The sequence below is a fragment of the Choloepus didactylus genome, chromosome 9 (genome assembly GCF_015220235.1).
Source record: "Choloepus didactylus isolate mChoDid1 chromosome 9, mChoDid1.pri, whole genome shotgun sequence".
Classification (NCBI taxonomy): domain Eukaryota; kingdom Metazoa; phylum Chordata; class Mammalia; order Pilosa; family Megalonychidae; genus Choloepus; species Choloepus didactylus.
Window position 1 is genome coordinate 68,142,474 of NC_051315.1, and position 17,528 is coordinate 68,160,001.

The 17,528-nt window shown below is 37.8% G+C and overlaps 1 protein-coding gene across 7 annotated transcripts in view; it reads left to right on the forward strand.

Annotated features, from left to right (window-relative positions):
* The window catches only part of OSBPL6 (oxysterol binding protein like 6), a 235,251-nt gene that overhangs the window by 197,439 nt on the left and 20,284 nt on the right, over positions 1-17,528 (forward strand). For 4 of the 7 annotated variants that reach the window (XM_037848526.1, XM_037848528.1, XM_037848527.1 and 1 more), the window contains 4 exons: positions 3,539-3,704; positions 6,594-6,727; positions 7,466-7,489; positions 16,655-16,762. In XM_037848526.1, the coding sequence (XP_037704454.1) occupies positions 3,539-3,704; positions 6,594-6,727; positions 7,466-7,489; positions 16,655-16,762 (432 nt within the window). The remainder of the gene's footprint in view (positions 1-3,538; positions 3,705-6,593; positions 6,728-7,465; positions 7,490-16,654; positions 16,763-17,528) is intronic. The other 3 variants (XM_037848529.1, XM_037848531.1, XM_037848533.1) reach the window with 1 other exon arrangement.

A 17,528-nucleotide genomic window follows, 5' to 3' on the forward strand; every position in this document is an offset into this window, starting at 1 on the left:
TGAAATGCTGTACTTCTAAAATGGCATGAAGAAAAGTGATTGTGTTTCTGCCATGTTCTTTGTCTAAATTGCAGCTTCATATAATGGACATAATAAAATGGGATTAGTACCTATTCGAATAGAATGGACTATAGTTTAATAATTGGAAGTAGAGGAGAAAAAGCTTTTAAAAGAAGGAATCATTAATGCCCACTTCCGAGGGTAGCTGTGACCATGAAAGTTAAGAATAACTTAAGTGCATGTAATGAGAATAAGCCACTGACAACATTTAGTAATGTATTTGGGGGGAATAACTCAGGGAAACGAATCCCTCTAGGATTTATAACTTGAACTCCATAACCAGAGCATAGCAAAATCTAACAGGATCCTCTGAGCTGGATTCCTCGCTGCATCCCCACATCTCAGCTGACCACTGGTGACCATGGAAGGACTCTGAGGATCCAGTAATAATCAGTACTTCCCAAAAGAAAATCCCTGTATAAACATAAGGCAAAGTAACAACAGCAAGGGCCTTTTCCCATCAATTAGATGAGTTGTATAAGCTTAGTATCATCTTAGACTATTGTTGTGTTTTCTTTTTCTTTCATGTTTACCATTGCTTAACATCAGTGTCACAGTTCAACTGTCAATCCAGTTTCTCCTTTGACTTCTTCTAAGATGGGGAGATGAGTATCTCTAACATCCTCATTCCAAATTTGCAGTTAAGTGGTGCCAGAATGTTCCAGGATCAGCTTCCTCCTGTCATGGGACTCCAGGAATCCTTGGATTTCTTTCCTGAGAAGGTGTAAAGGCCCAAATCCAGCACTTGGTTCTCGGGTATAACCTGAGAGCTGTAGGTAGCTCCCACCTCCAGCAATCACTGACAGGGAACCAAGCTACCACTTAAATGTTTGAATCCCATAAAATACCCAAATTGATGAATAAAAAACTGGGTAAATTGGTCCCCAGGCTGAGGAGACATTCAATTATAATTAGATTAATACATCCCAATTTGTATTCTCTGTTTCATTTCATGAATTCCTCAATTAAGTTGACCCATTCCACACACTTCTTTTTTTTTAAAAAAAAGAAGATAGCAGTATAAATATTTTCATTCAGAAGTTTCTAAAAAATTAGTTTTTAATTTCCCAGGGAACTGTTGGATTGCAATTTGAGTGGAGCATTCCAAGTGCCTTTCCCTGTGGGTAATATACAAAAACCGCTTTATAGTTTTAATTGCCAATTTAAACTTCCTTGATGGAGTATAAATTTGTAACATGTTTTTCTTCTCACGTCTGATTCCAACTTTTAATAGAGATCCACTCTGTCAGGGGTAACTCTGGGTCTTCACTGTAGAATGGCCTCCCATGGCAACCCCTCCCCCAGCTTTACCACCCCCTCCCCACCCACTCTAGGGAAGAGACCCCTCTCCTCAGCCACACCAGTCCTTGGAGTGTTGAGGGCACCTGCGTGAAGATAAAGCCCTTTTTCTGTGATCCTCAGCACATTACAGTCCTTCATCAACACCACAACACCCATGTTCCTTTTCTTAATGTTCTTATAGTTCCTTGGCTCAGAAAACCTTAAACCTTCCTTGGATCTGGAAACTTAGTGGTCTACCCATTTCCTCAGATCGTCATCCCTCTCCAGTACCCCTAATTCCCACCAGCTTCTTCCATGGATCCGTATGTCCCTCCAAGAGGACTATGGGCTGACTCCTCTTTCTAGATTTAGCATCCTGAGAGTTAAGGTCAGAAACTCCTTTATCTATCTTCAATATTTTCCCCACACAAATTCCATTCTCTTTAGGGTCCTAAAAGGACCTCTGTCAGTCATCATTATCATGGGTTACCATTTACAGGATTCCCAGCAGGTTACTGAACCCAAGGACTTCATTGTCACAAATGGCTTATCTGCCACTTCTATGTCTCTCTCTGAACAGCCAAAAATTTTGAATCTGATTAAGATAAGCAAGTTGTTGACATCTCCCAGCCCAGTGTAGCCTGGGTCCCCATGGAGGATGCAGTAGAGTTACTTCGATAACTCTAAATGCCAGATGCTTTGGATAACATATATTAACATGCTTAGCTGAGCTGAATTTAGTGAGAAGGCTCCATGGTCACTTCCTTCCCCAGTAGAGTTAGATACTTTTGAGATAAGGTAACTCCCTGCAAGGGCAGAGCTACATCAGAAAGATTCTCTGCTCAGTCTTAGTCATTATCACCCAAATCCCAAAACTGCAGCTCAGGCAGATTTTTGGTGCTTCTCCATCTTCTCCATTTTCCTCTATATCCTCAGTGCACATGTGTACTCTCGCTCTCTCTCTCTCTCTCTCTCTCTCCCTCCCCCCCCGTCCCTCCTGTCCCTCCTGCCTCCTACTCTCACCCCCACCCCCAGCCCCCCCAAGTCTGCCAGGAAGTTTAAAGCAAGACCAAAAACGAACAAACAAAAACAGAGTTGGTTCTGAAATACATAGACATCAGAGGAGGCTCCGTGGTTCCTTCCTCCTATAGCATATTTCCTATTAGATAAGGGATGTGAGTTATCCTTTAAATTATACAAAATTCTGCTTGTGGAGGAGTCTTAAGAGCCTGGTTCTCAAAGGCTTCATGTGAATATCTGTGCAGAAAGAATAGGGAGAGGTTACTGGTGATCTGATTTACAAAGGAATTGGTACTTACTTCCGTTTCTAAGAATGCTTAGCTGATAGCATTGGTAATGTCAGGAAAAGCCTTCTAAGAAGGAGAGGGAAAGGTGCTTTGCTTCCACTCATCACAAGCCTAGATTCAGATCCAGCCTAGGCAGGGAAGTACCTCTGGCCATTTAGGAAAATCTATAGTATATAACTTTTTTACATAATTCTTTCAATTTGGCCTGTTCATAAGCCATGTTCATACATGGAACCAGAGTTATGTGTAACATACAAAGGTAAAGTATAATTTATAAGATGTATTTCATTATTAATATATATTACAATAAATTAATTTAAAATTTACTTGTGAATTTCTTTAAGCAGTATCATATTTTCTGCTGAACTTGATTTGTGTTTTATCTGATGCTATGAGGCAAGTGTATCTTTCTGTTTATGCTTCTCCTGAATTTTTACATGTTTAATTTGATTTAAGATCTTGTTACAGACTCAGAAAGAAGTGAGCGTGAGTAGTTCTCTAATATAAGTGTCCAAACTTTGTAAGAAAATGTCAGCCATGTCACAGTTCAGACTGCTGTTTTCCTGCCAGTTATTTTTTAGATACAATTCTGAGTTCAAAGTTGAAGCTTATCTGGGATTTTGCATTTTCTTCCTGTCATTCTGTGGTCATCTTTCCCCACAACAGTGAAAACCTGGTGAGTCAGTGGCAGTACTAAGCAAACCATGGGAAATGAGACTCTTTCTTCTCTCACCCCAGCCACCCACAAAAATAAATGAGTACAATGTGTCTCTGATTGTGTCATCCAGAGAGGAATCTAGTATTTTAAAGAATGGAAGTATCTTTTCTGTGTAGGAGAAGGTGAAACAATGCACTGTTGCTCTTTAATAATCTATATCTTCCCTTTTCAGGTTCCTTTCAGTGCTACAATGTCACCAGTTCGCTTGCATTCCTCCAACCCCAACCTTTGTGCAGATATTGAATTTCAGACTCCCCCCAGCCACCTCACTGACCCTCTGGAAAGTTCAACAGATTATACGAAGCTTCAAGAAGAATTTTGTCTAATTGCACAGAAAGGTAACAGCAAATGTAATGCTCCCCTTAGAAAATCTCTCTTCTTTGATGAAAGGTTGCCATTTATTCTTTTGTCTTTGTCTAGGTAGTCATGTTAAATAGATTACATGATTTATATATTGGTGGAAGTTTTTCGTACAAAACACGGCAGGATATATGCCTTCCTATTGGGAGAATACATATCCCAGGTTTACAGAGCCACTGAATAAAGAAAATGTTGTTGAGAAAACAAAAAATAAAACAAACAAAAAAAAAGGAAGAATAAAGGGTTAATACTACTTAGTATCTTTTTTTTTTTTCAGTGACTTTTGGTTATCATTTAATATGTATTTATTGGTTATCTCTAGCAAGGAAAAAAATAGATTCTGGTTGAGTCTCTCTTATTTTAAACACTTACTTTATTGTACTTTATAATCTATGGGTCAGGAATTCAGGCAGGGCTCAGCTAGGCAGTTTTTCTGTTCCCTGTGGCAGTTGACACTGAATGCACTCACCTGATGATATTCAGCTTGAAGCTGGTCTGATCTGGAAGGTTCCAACATAGCTTTACAGGGTGCTTGGCACCTTGGCAGGATGGCTAGAAGGCTATACTCTGCTGGGCTCCTCTGCGCCTCTCCATGTCATCTCAGGACACCCACAGGGTCTCTCCAGCAGGTAGTTGGACTTAACATCGCAGCTCAGGGCTCCAAGAGATCAGAAGTGGAAGCTGCTGGCCCTCTTCAAGGCTGGCTTTGGAGCTGGCACAGCATCACATCCATTGTACTCCACTGGTCAAAGCATCACAGGCCAGTCTAGGCACGGGGAAATAGACCCTACCTTTGTCTCTTTTTTTATGTCAAATTTTCTGCAAGCTGATAACAATTGTGTAAGTTAAATTGTGATCATCAGCCTTAGGGAATAGTGTATAAAAAATAGGAAGGTGAAATGTGGTTGGACTGAGGAGTCCAGTCTGTATTTAACAAGAAGAGCCTTGGCTCCTAAATTAACTCCCCCCTTACTGCCATAGCGTTTAGCTTTCAGTCACTGAACATTCGTTTCTTTGAATTAAGATGGTAACCTTCCCAGGATTGTCTTTTAAGATGAATACTCTCCTAGAGAGAGGACCACATTCACTAACACCTTGTTGTGAATTAATCACATTTCTTTCCCCCTGGCTGCTGGTATAGTTTATAAAATATTCTTGAAAACGTGTGCTAAATGGAACATTTCATGTGTGCCCCTAATACGTAAGTGCTTGGTGGGTCAGGAAAAGAAGAGGCACACATTTGAGGGCATCTCTAATAATGTTGAACTCAAAAATTTACAGACCCAAATCATCAGCAAATATGTGCTATCAGAATATTTCCTTAATTCCGTAGTTCTAAAACAAGCCAAATCATCTTACCCTTTTTTCTATAGATTTCTCAGCTGAGGTTCTTTAAGACCCATTCTCTGTGTCTCTCACCTACCATTTATTCCTAGCGCTTTTCATTGTGTTTCTAGCTGGATGCCAGTTATGTTATTAGATTAGATCAGTGCTATTTTCTTTATATAACAGCAATAGATTCACAGCCAGTTAAGCCAGTAACGTTTGCTTCTAAATGAGGTGGATAGGGGAGGCACCAGGTAGAATAACGTAAGTGTGTGTGTTGAGTATATGATAGCACAGCTGCTAAAGGGAGATGGGTAAATTTGAAGGTAGCCCTAGGAAAGCTTTATGTGTTTGGTTACAGTCCTAAAGGTTTCAGGAAATCCAAATTTCACAGAGTTTTAAAGCCTCAATTGGAACTGCATATTTTCTTTTCAACATACATACAATTTATTCTCCATGTGAGAAAAAAGGGCTTTTCTATGACTGAGTGAACTCTTTAGAAAGAATATTTATTTTAAGATAATTGAAGAATCTGCTTTCAGAGCTACTAGTGGAATTAATGGTATTCCAGCTATCAAACTATTATCTTTAAATTGTTTACAACTGGAACTTAAATAAATAAACACATAAGTCAATAGAATTTTTAATCCCTTGTGATACTGACATTTTGTCCCTTTATTCGGGCTACTTGTGCTAAAATCTTCCACTTCTTTAAAAAATAACCTTTCTTTAAAAAAATAATACCTATTTTAGAAGACCTTGGCATTCAACAGAAACTGTTATTGTAAAGATAGCAGTTAGAAATTCACCTTTTTGTATTTCACACCTTAAAGACTGCCACAGATTTTATCATCATACGTTATTGGATATGCAGGGATGAGGGTTCGTGTGTGTGTGTGTGTGGTGTGTGTGTGTGTGTTGTGTGTTTATTGCTGCTTTTAAATCAAAGCACTTCTGACATCATGATGTTCCTCACTCTGAGTAACTAATTTCAACTAGTTATTCTTAAGACCTTACCTCAAAGAGAACTGGTCAGCACTTCTAGATCAGTTGCATATTCTTATTGGAAGGACCCATAAAATGTTCTTTTGGGTGTATGCTTTTGGAAAATAATTTTAGATAGTTTTATATAATTTGCATGAGACTTCATGGTACCTAGAACTGCTCAAATATTATCAATATGGCAAAGTAAAACTTGTTTCCCCTTTTCCTTCTAGGAATTATAAATTAATTTCTAAGTATTGATATTTAGAATTGTTATTGATATTTACTGTGTTGCTTCCAAATCTTCATTGGCTTGTCTGGTATGAAATGCTGAAATTTTCACCTGATTAATTACCATTACCATATTTGTTTTCAGTATAGATATTCTGATAGATTTCGTGTTAAGGCTGACTTTTAATTAAACTATAGCATACCCTTTCCAGAAAATGTCTATGTATAAGTTAAAGTTTTGAGGAGTTTATAATTTTGTCTATTTCTGGATACATTTGACATCTGTTTCTCACTTTTCTCTCCACTCTACCTGCATTCCTACCCAGTGCATTCTCTTTTGAAGTCTGCATTTAATAGCATAGCTATAGAGAAGGAGAAGCTTAAGCAGATGGTTTCTGAGCAGGATCACAATAAAGGCCATAACACCCAGATGGCACGGCTCAGACAGTCTCTGTCCCAGGTAAACACGCGTGTTTTCACATGTATGACATATTCCCAACCCTGTAAGGCAAAAGATGAAAATGGGGTGGGGGTGGGGGGTCATGGGTGCAGCACATTCATGTGAAATTCTCCCAAGACATTAACATATCAGTATTAAATTTTATTACTTCTCAAAAATGTCAAGATAAGAATGAAGATAAACCAAACTTGCTTGCAAGCTTATAATTGTATTTTGGCTGATGGAATTCTTAATGCCTGTCTTAGGTCATTTATAAGGCAGTTCCTGTTGTTTTTTTTTCTTTAAGAATCATGCATTTATATATGACTTACATATCTAAACATTAAATAGAGCAAAATCTAGATCTTGCACACATAATACTTTTTCTCATAATACATTTTAATCTGTTGAAAATTACTGATCACTGTTACCCACTTCTTTTTTACTGATTTGTCCTCTTAGGATTTCCTTCTTATCTAAATTAAGCTCCTTGAGGCTGATTTTTATATTTCAATATATGTGACACAGTTGATCTTATTTATAACAATCAAATGTATATCAGTGTTGAAATTGCTGATGAAAATTCTTTAAAACTATGCTTTAAGCTTTTTCACTTACTCTGAAGTAAATATTTTCTTCACCTAGTCTATAAATGCCACTTATTTTAATTCCTTTGAAAATTCAATGTTGTTACATGATTTTGTGTGAGAATTCAGTGTTGATATAAAATATTGTTCACTTCCTGGTGCATTGGATCAGAGTGAAGGAGCAAGCAAATCCTGGGTAAGTGGTTCTCCATACAGATTAGATCTTGCTTGAATAGTTGCCCTCTGTCCCTGAAAATTAGACCTAAACTGAATGACCACATTTGATGTACCTGAACTGTCAGCTTATTTTCATTGTTAAGTTTCATGTTATTGAGTGCTGTTATCTGAGCCACACTTTCTGTGTCCACCATAAAACGCCGTCAGTTAAGGTGCGTGCGTATGCTGCTTCCGGTGAAAAACAAGGGGCTTTCAGAGCACAAGCATTAAATGGGGCAACTGCTGTCAGTCTGCAGAGTGCTTTATTCCTAAGAATGCCTTAATTGTTTCCACTCGACTAATCTTATTCACATATCTGTTGAACACTCAATCAATGTTAATTGATCTTTGGATTCATTATTCTGAAAGCATCGTGAATCAGAAAGATCAAAATTATGGTCAAGTAAACATGCGAATGTCATCTTGCAAGCATGCAAAAAAAGCACACTCTTATCCCTCTAAATGCTACAGTGTTTCCTTCAGACGCATCTATGATGGAGGCTTACTGGTATTTAGTCAAGCTTTTACTAAAAATGAGAAAATTTGTTTCTTGCTTGCTTGCTTGCTTGCTTTTATTTGTTTGTTGGTAAGAATGGGATTGGTATAGAGAGATCTAGTTTTAGGCTCTAGGTGAGATTAGAAACCATTATGAACAGAAATTTTAAATATTTATTCATTTGTTCATTCTTTTTCTCATTTCATGTCATTCAAATGACTATACTAAGTAGTTTACAAAGTGGTAGGAACACCATGATAAAAGCAGCCCTGCTGGTTCACAGGAAGCTGCTAATCTGGTTAGTACATGAACAGTATTTATTCAGGAAACAGTTAAATGGACCATGTATTAGTCCATTAGGAAAGGAAGATGAGCAGTGCAGATTTCCTGGGCTCAGGTTGTTCAGAGGAAGGGGAGGTCCCTGAGCTGACAATGAAGCCACAGATTAGGCTTCCGGGAGGAATCTGGCCTTGAATTGGGCCTGGGTGGGCAGTAGTAGCTCACGAGGAAGGCCCTGATGCTGAAATGATAAAAGTAAAACAAAGCAAAATTCCATCCGTTGTGTATTCTTTGGATTAAGCATGTCCTTCTCTTATCAGAACATTCTTATTTGCATCTAGAGTTAGAGCCTCAAGAGATTTTTGTTGGTTTTTTTGTTTGTTATCATTGTGGTTATATTTAGTTTGTGTGTGTGGTTTTTTTTTTTTTTTTTTTTTTTTTTGGCCAAAAGCTCAATTTTTATCCTCAAAAGACAAAAGAATAATTTGAAACAATAAAGACAGGTATACATACCCTATCCACCAGAGAATTCAGTGTTCCACTGTGCATTCTCACAGCATGTTGGCTATGTTCATGTTATCTGTCCATAGGCTCCCACTGGGTCAGCTGTGACTCATTGGTCATCTGTTCCCTTAACCTGAGGCTGGACTGTCTTCTGGAATCACCTCAGCCATTGCTTAGACATTTAAGTTGACTGACAGTTCACTCCTTCCTAACAAATTGCTGTCCATGATTAGACCCCTGGAGAGGTGTCTGGAGAATGACAGGCAGTTCACAGTGATGAAGCAAGAGGTGAACAGAAAGAGTTACTCTAGCAGTTGCTGGTTGAGTCGGTGGGAACCAGCTCATCAGGGAGCACACAGAGGAGTTTGGATTTATCCTATTAGTAATGGGGAGATCTTAAAGAATTTTAACTGTGAGTGATAATGTAGGAAATTGGAGATAATTCTGTATATTAGAAAGATTATCTGGTACAGTATGGAGGCTGGATGAATAGTCAGGAAGACTGTTATGATATGCCAGGGATGAGTCATGTCTGAACTGAGGAAGTGCAGTTGGGGATAGAAGAAGAGGGTGGGTTTCAAAGATATCGAGGAGGAAGAATCAGCATGGCTTGGAGATCAGCTGAATATTGGAGAGGACCAAGAAGACAGAATCAAGACTAATTTCGGGGTTTTTTTTGACTTAGACAACTGGGTAAATGATAACTCCTTTCCCTGCAAGAGGGCATACAAGAGGAGCTGGTTTGTCGAGGCTGTTTGCTTTTGGATTTTGAGGTATCTATGGGACATCCAACAGGCAATATAGATCTAGAGCTCAGGAGAGAAGGAGAAACATGTGAACAGCCCAAAATGTAGGTGAAGTTATAAATGTTCATGAACTGCGTATTGCGTCAGAATAAAAGGAGAACCAGTGACATTGCCATGGCATTGGTTATTTTGTGAAGAGAAGGAGCCAGCAGATAAGGAGACATTGAAGATGGCAAAGGGGTTAAGCAATGGAGCCATCCTGATCAGCCAACTCTAATTTCGGTGTCCCTCTTTCAATAAAGCATTTGGAATTGAACAAAATGCTAAATAGCTCAATTACCTCGAGACCATTGTTATGCATACTGAGTTGGTATTTTTTAAATTAGAGCAAGTGTAGGTTTACAGAAAAATCATATTGAAAGTACAGAGTTCCCATGTACTCCACCACCACCCCCACAGTTTCCCCTATTAACATTTTGCATTAGTGTGGTATCTGAGTATGTTTTTATATTATCATGACTTCCGTTTATAACATGATTCCATATATCCATATTCAAGTGTCATTAGTTAACCAACCCACTCCCCACCCCCGATATTTTTCTCATAACCTATTGCCAAGCCAGGTCTTCTCAAGAGAAGGAGGGAGGGAGAAAGTGTGTTTAAATAACTTCATTTTTAACATTTTTAAAGCTCATTTTTATTTGATATAAGTCCTGCTTGATATATGTCTGATGATTAAAATGCCACTTTTCAATGAGGTCTTTATATCAAGTTGGCAAAATCCATCCTCTTTTTAGAAGGCACATATAAAATATTAATGAATTTCTCATCTAAAGTAGTATTTCTTCCCTAACCTATATGTATACAAACATACATAATTCTGTAATTTTACCTCCAAGAAATTTAAAAAATAACTTTCACACCTGAGAGGCCACATAGAAATTGGACTCAGTGCCTGCTCAGAGCATTTTGTAATGTATCTGTCCCTTTATAAATGATTTTATTCCACATCAGCTATAATTTCTTGTGCTGTTTAATGTGTTATGCTGATCATGAGAATTAAATAGTAATAAGGATAAGGCAGCCTCAGCAACTCAGATTAGTGTAATAATAAAAGATTCAACTTGACCAGAGTCTCTCTTCAACGCATTACATTTAATCACTGTTCCTGGTTTAACTTCTGGTCCCAGAAATTGTGCACAGCTTGTGCTAAATGCAGTGGGAGTTGGATTCATACAGATGTGAGCAGAATAGTATGGCCACTGTACTCCAGCTAGAATTACCCTATTTCATTAAATCAGTATGCCTTCAGTTGTAAGATGCACCATCATTTTGTATATCACTAAAGAAAAAAATTGCCCTCAACCTGACAGTGCTTTCTTACAAATGTATTGTACCCGATTTTAGAGGTGTGAAATGTGGTCAAAGATGTGTGTATCTTAGACTAAATGAAATGTGTTATTATGAGAATGTAAGGGGAAAAAATGGCTTAAGTTATTTGGTAGTACAATGTAACTCCTCAGTCATAGGATTTGCCATCCTTCCTGACCACAATAGTTCATAGACCTGAAGTAAATATTCTGAGTTGGGATAAAAATCCCCAGTGTATTTGTTCCAGAATTGCACCATTCCATGAGACTTAGCCAGGTTTGTTGTGTGCAAAGATATTCTTCATAGAATTCTTTACATATTTTTGTAGCTATCTGGCAAGTTAAAATTGATGTCATTGTGAACATAATTTGGCAATATTTATTAAAGACATTAAAAAGTTCTAGCCCTTTGACACTGTAGGTGCATGGCTGATCATGTCTAATCTATGGAGGTAATGCTGGATGCAGAAACCCCATTAGGCACAGACATGTTCTACCAGTAAAAATCCTTAACAGTGTAAATGCCCACAAATAAGAAATAATCACTTATTATGCAACTATGAAAATCTTTTTTATGAAGAGTTTGCAACACAAAAAGAAATTCTTATATGCAAAGATTAAATGACAGACACAGTATGTAACTTAATATCACCCATTAAACAATGTGAAAAAAAAATGCATAGGAACAAAAAACTAGAAAGAAATTCATCAAGAGACCAATAGTTGATTGATTGAGTAGGAAGGTATGAATTTTTAAAAATATTTTTCTACTTTTGCTATTTTCCAAATACACTAAAATAGAATATATTTTTTCTTAAGTTGAAAAAAACAAGATGCTTCTTAAGAGATAACCAGGGTTTGAATCTTGATAACTCCATCTTTTAACTGTTTCTGTGCTCATGTTCTCACTCCTTTTGAACCAGTTTTGCTTTCATCCAAAGATTTTCAGTCTCTGAAGGTTTCCATTTGCCATACATGTCATGTCTTTTTCCAGCCATCAGGCTTGCATGTTTTTTTTCCCAGAACCCACAGTTCCATTTAGTAAAATGTGTATACTAGAGACTCACCCAGTCTAAGGTAGATTGTCACTCATTGTCTGCCAGTTTGATGATTAGAAATTAATAGTTGGGGATTTGAGCAATTGATCCTGACTCTGATCTTCAAGGTGGTAACTTCTTTTATACATTGGAAAGGAATTGTGTGTTTCCTGGAGATATTAGACTTGAGTGTGTATGAAGGACACCAGGCATGGGGAAATGAATATGCATTGTGGGCAGTTTATAGTGCACACAGTCAGCTGTGCTAACAAAAGCAATATTAAGAATAAGCATAGAAGCTGCCGAGTGAAGCCTCCCTGGCAAGCCTTTGGTCCTATATGCTGCTGATAGAGTGATGTTATCACTGACCAGTCTGCGTAGCCTTTCTTGCTCACTGGCTGATATGAGTAGCTGGTCCTCTGCCTCCTTTTTCCTTGCCTCAAAGCTGTTCACTCTCTTTGAGTGCATTCCCAACATTGTTTCTGCCATCTTCTGGTATTATTAATGAAATTAATTTCACTAATAATACCTATATTCCTCAATGTTCCAAAGGTTTCCATGATATCATTGCAGAGGGAAATTGCTGGGTTTCAGGGAGGGAAATAATAAATGCCATTCTGAGCACTGCCTGAGAGTGTTACACCACAAAGCTCATGGCACTTGATTGTGGCAAACTTCAGAGCAGTCTGTGTGATCAAGGCAAAAGGAGGTGTCAGCCCTGGTAGGTCACGCAGAAATGGGCTGTTGCATGCTCAGTTGTCTGCATATGGTTTCTACTGTTGAGGTTGTTAGAGTTGGAATAGCATTTATTTCCATGCTTTTTGTGTTTTGTAACAATTTTTTCCCTACCACTGCATATATATTATTAATAAAATGATCCCTTTAAAATTATCTCATTTCCTATTGAAATCATTGGCTAGGGTTTGTCTTGGGTGCCCCTCACATATACCTGTAGGCAGGATCACCTGTAATGAATATTGGATAAGATGAAACAGGTTGGATTAAATTAGAATCTAATTTTTAAAAACTATCCAGAGCAAACAATTATACGACTTTCCTTATAAATAGCCATCCTGTGTTTTAAAACTCTCACCCGAGGTAAATAATGACCTATCCCTGCCCCTGAGTTTTTGTGGGGTTATTTTGTTAACTCTGTTCCAGTGACAATAGGAGGTGCAGTCCCTTTGGAGAAGCCATTACTTGCAATTTGTATGTAAACCTTCAGGTTAAGACCATGATTCTGCAACCACAACCATCAAATAACTCAACACAAGGCAGCAAAATATATATTTCCAAAGATTTCAGTAACTCACTAAATTGAGTATATTTGGGGACAGAGAAATAATGAAAGAACAAATAAGTATAAGTATAGTAGTCACAAAGGATAGGAGTAATGCAGTTTTTGTTTGTTTTTTATATTCCAAGTGTTTGAGATTTTGTTACAGGAAAAATAGTCCTTAGCACTTTTGTAGATGTAACGTTATTAGGATTCTTCCTTTGAAGTGCATGGTTTATTTACTAAGAATGTAACCATCATTTTTCTAACTAATACTTACCTATTAATAACTGGACACATTTCTTTCTATCCCCAAATTTAAGGACTGTAGGATCTATATATACCTTTAGTCCATCAATACTTAACAGCCCACCAAATCAAGGTTTATTTGACATATTTTACAAACTGGGCTTTTTTTCCCCCTTAAAGCCCTTTCTGAAATCATTGCTGCCACAATTTGGGCCAAAAAGAGCTCCAGTTCATATCCTTTCTCCACAGAGCTGAGAAGTGTGTCATCTGTAACTCAATAACTGAGGTTCTGTGTCTTCCCATGTCATTTCTCCCTTCTTCCTTTGTCCCACCTAGGTTCTTACAAGAAAGTCTTATTTTGAGTACTTTCTTGCATTACATTGTTTGCTTATTTATGTGGCATCTCACTCCAACATGAATTTGAGGCACATGCCTGTGTCTGTGTTTGTCTGAAGCAAATGAGCATGAGTTCAAACATTCAGACCTGTTGGGAGAGGAAGACAAAGGTTATTCAAATGTCTAATCTTACAACATGCAGGGATGTGGATACCCTGCTCCCTTCTCCAGTAAGTTCTACAGATGTGACACAAAAGCCAAATGCCACAACTGAACAGTTCTCTCCTCTAAAAGCAGAAGCTGAGTTATGGGGAGAGATGAAATGGGAGCCCAGGAGGGGAGGAAAAGGGAGGAGCAGAAGCTCTCCTCTGCTCCATGCTCAGTGACTATATGCTTCTCAGTGCAATGGAAAGTTCAGCTACCTTGTGTTTACCTTGGGTGTTTTCATAGGTAGAGAGTTACAATTATGATCTTGTATTTGTATATGTATGGGTTTCTGTAGTCATTGACTCTGCATAAGAAAAAGCGTCTTCCCTGGGCAGATGCCTCTTCAGTAAGCTGTGACATTAACCTTACTGCCTTTGAAATATCCACCGCCATCTTCTAATTGCTGATTTTAATGGGGAAAGAAAGAAGCTGTCACACATGGCCCAGCTTCTCACTAGATCTTGTCCTTATAGAGGTTGTTCACTTGAGGCTTGATGTAATTTTGGTTAGCTGCATCTGCATTAGTAACTGCAACACATGGCCATGTAGCAATACGATAGATACACTGCACCTTTGAATTCATTGTACCTTTGTTCGCAGTGTCCCTTTTTGGGAGACCACATTTAGTAAAGCTGTTCTCTTCTAAGTAAATACATCTGCTGCACATACTAAACTGTTACAGCATGTAGTGTTTTCCTGATGTTGACTTAGGGTATGTTGAAAATAGACTAATGCAGGTAACTCAGAGTTAGTTTGCTTTCAATGGTATGTGCTTTATTATGGTTGTCAGTGCCTTCTGTTCAGTAAAGGCACTTTTTTTTTTTTTTAGAGTGGATCTTGGAATTCTGGATTTTTTTGTTCTCCATTTTTTTTTTTAATTAAATTCAGTTTTATTGAAATACATTCACACACCATACAATCATCCATGGTATACAATCCACTGTCCACAGTATGATAACATAGTTATGCGTTCATCACCACAATCTATCTCTGAACATTTTCCTTACAACAGAAAGAACCAGAACAAGAATAAAAAATAAAAGTGAAAAAAGAACACCCAAATCATCCCCCCATCCCACCCCATTTGTCCTTTAGTTTTTATCCCCGTTTTTCTACTCATCCATACACTAGATAAAGGGGGTGTGATCCACAAGGTCTTCACAATCACACTGTCACCCCTTGTAATCTACATTATTATATAATTGTCTTCAGGAGTCCAGACTGCTGGGTTGGAGTTTGATAGTTTCAGGTATTTACTTCTAGCTATTCCAATACATTAAAGCCTAAGAGGTGTTATCTATATAGTGCATAAGAATGTCCATCAGAGTGACCTCTCGACTCCATTTGGAATCTCTCAGCCACTGAAACTATTTCGTCTCATTTTGCATCCCCCTTTTGGTCAAGAAGATACTCTCAGTCCCACGATACCGGGTCCACATTCATCCCTGGGAGTCATATTCTGCATTGCCAGGGAGATTTACACCCCTGGGAGTCGGGTCCCACGTAGAGGGGAGGACAGCGAGTTCACCTGTCGAGATGGCTCAGTTAGAGAGAGGGCCGCATCTGAGCAACAAAGAGGTACTCAGGGGGAGACTCTTAGGCACCATTATATGCAAGTTTAGACTCTTCTTTGTGGTAATGAGCTTCATAAGGGCAAGTCCCATGCTTGAGGGCTCAGCACATCAAACCACCAGTCCCAATGTTTGTGACAACATCAACACCAGTCCAGGTGAGGATGTCCAACACATCCGCACATTCCCCCAGATCCTTGGGGCTGGGGAGGGGGAGGCTGTAAATATATTTTTTATTATCTGACCAAATTGCTCTGGGATGTGTCGCTATTTCACTCCAGCCTATACTAACCTACCGTATCTCACTTCCTATTCAAAGTTCCATGCAATTGTGGTGTTTGAACAAACCGACTGTACCATTTAGAAAATTTAGATCCTGTACCAAATAGATATCTATTCCCTTGGTCTCATATGGAAGTTGAAGTTTTAAAACACAATCAGTTTCAACCTTTACCAGTAAAGGCACTTTTGGTCTGTACTTGGTTTAGTTTTGCTGCTTTGTCATATGTATTAATTATGTGCTTCTAGACTATCAGTTACCGTTAACTTGAAAATACAACAGTTTTCTTTAACTGGACCAACATATACTTGACTAAGTTAAAGCCAGTTCATTGTTCCTTCCATTTCTAAATATTTTTAATATAAAGGCCCCACTTTGAAGTGACTCCCAAACTTCAGAAACTAGAACAAAAAATTGAAAGGATCAATAGTTTTCATCCCTGGTATACCTTCTTGCAAGTTGCAAAAAGTAATATATATGTGGTGGTAGACTGGGCTTGGATGTAATGGGCGTGACTCTCTGGGAGAAAAAGAATGAAATGATTCATTTTTAAAAATTCATGATCTTTTGCAGTCTACTAAGCTATTAAGTAGTAGTCTTATTTATAAAAAATGAAGACCTTAATTCTGAGCCATTTATTTCCTTCTTACCAATAGCTTCTGGCCCATGAGTACTCCAAAAGTTATAGCTAAGAGCATCATAGAATTTGTTGTCTGAGTTGTACCTGTGTACTTGTTCTGTTTTATGCCTACTTATTAATTTGAAATTACATGTATGATTTTTGTTACTTTAAGGCCCTCAACCAGAATGCTGAACTAAGGAGTCGGTTGAACAGAATACATTCAGAGTCTATTATTTGTGATCAGGTTGTCAGTGTAAATATTATTCCTAGCCCTGATGAGGTAAGACTAATTTTTAATACATGTAGAGTACTTATTTTATAGCATCTAAATCTGCACATTTTTGTTTATTTTTGTTTATTCTTGCACTGTTAATAAGATTCCCCCCAAAATTCTGTGTTGCTAACAGCTCAGTAGCTGAGTGAAGAACATACATGAGTTTACATCATTTATTCTTGGTAATTGGTGTCCATTTTTATTTGTCCCTGTGTTCAAATAATGCCACTGAATTTTTAGTTATTCAATTTATTCCAGCTTGTGGATTTTCTGCATGTGTTGCAGTCTTCATTTGAAATGTTCATTATCGTCTAATGGCCAGTGAAATGTTGAAAAAAATCATCTTTAGCTGAGAAACTGCTGAATAAAAGTTTTCTTAAGGTTTCTTTTGAAAGCTCTGAGGAGCATAGGCACCAGGTCTTACTAATATAACACTAATAGTGTTGCTATAGCTCCCTCTGGTGATGATGATAATTAATGGCTAATATTTGTCAAGTGAGTGTTTACTCTGTGCTAGGTACTATACTAACCACTTTATGTGTATTATCTCATTTAATACTCTTAATGGCCCTCTGAGGTAGGTGCTCTTATGATTCCATTTTCCATTATTATTCCGTTTTCCATTTTCCAGATTGAAGAAATGGTAAAAGGATAGGAGAATATTCACTATTTGGGCTAGACGTAGATATATAATCCTGACCCTTTATAGAATTACTGTTTTATATCCAAGAAAATTTACACTTTTTCATTAGTAATATTAGAGCTTCGTAAC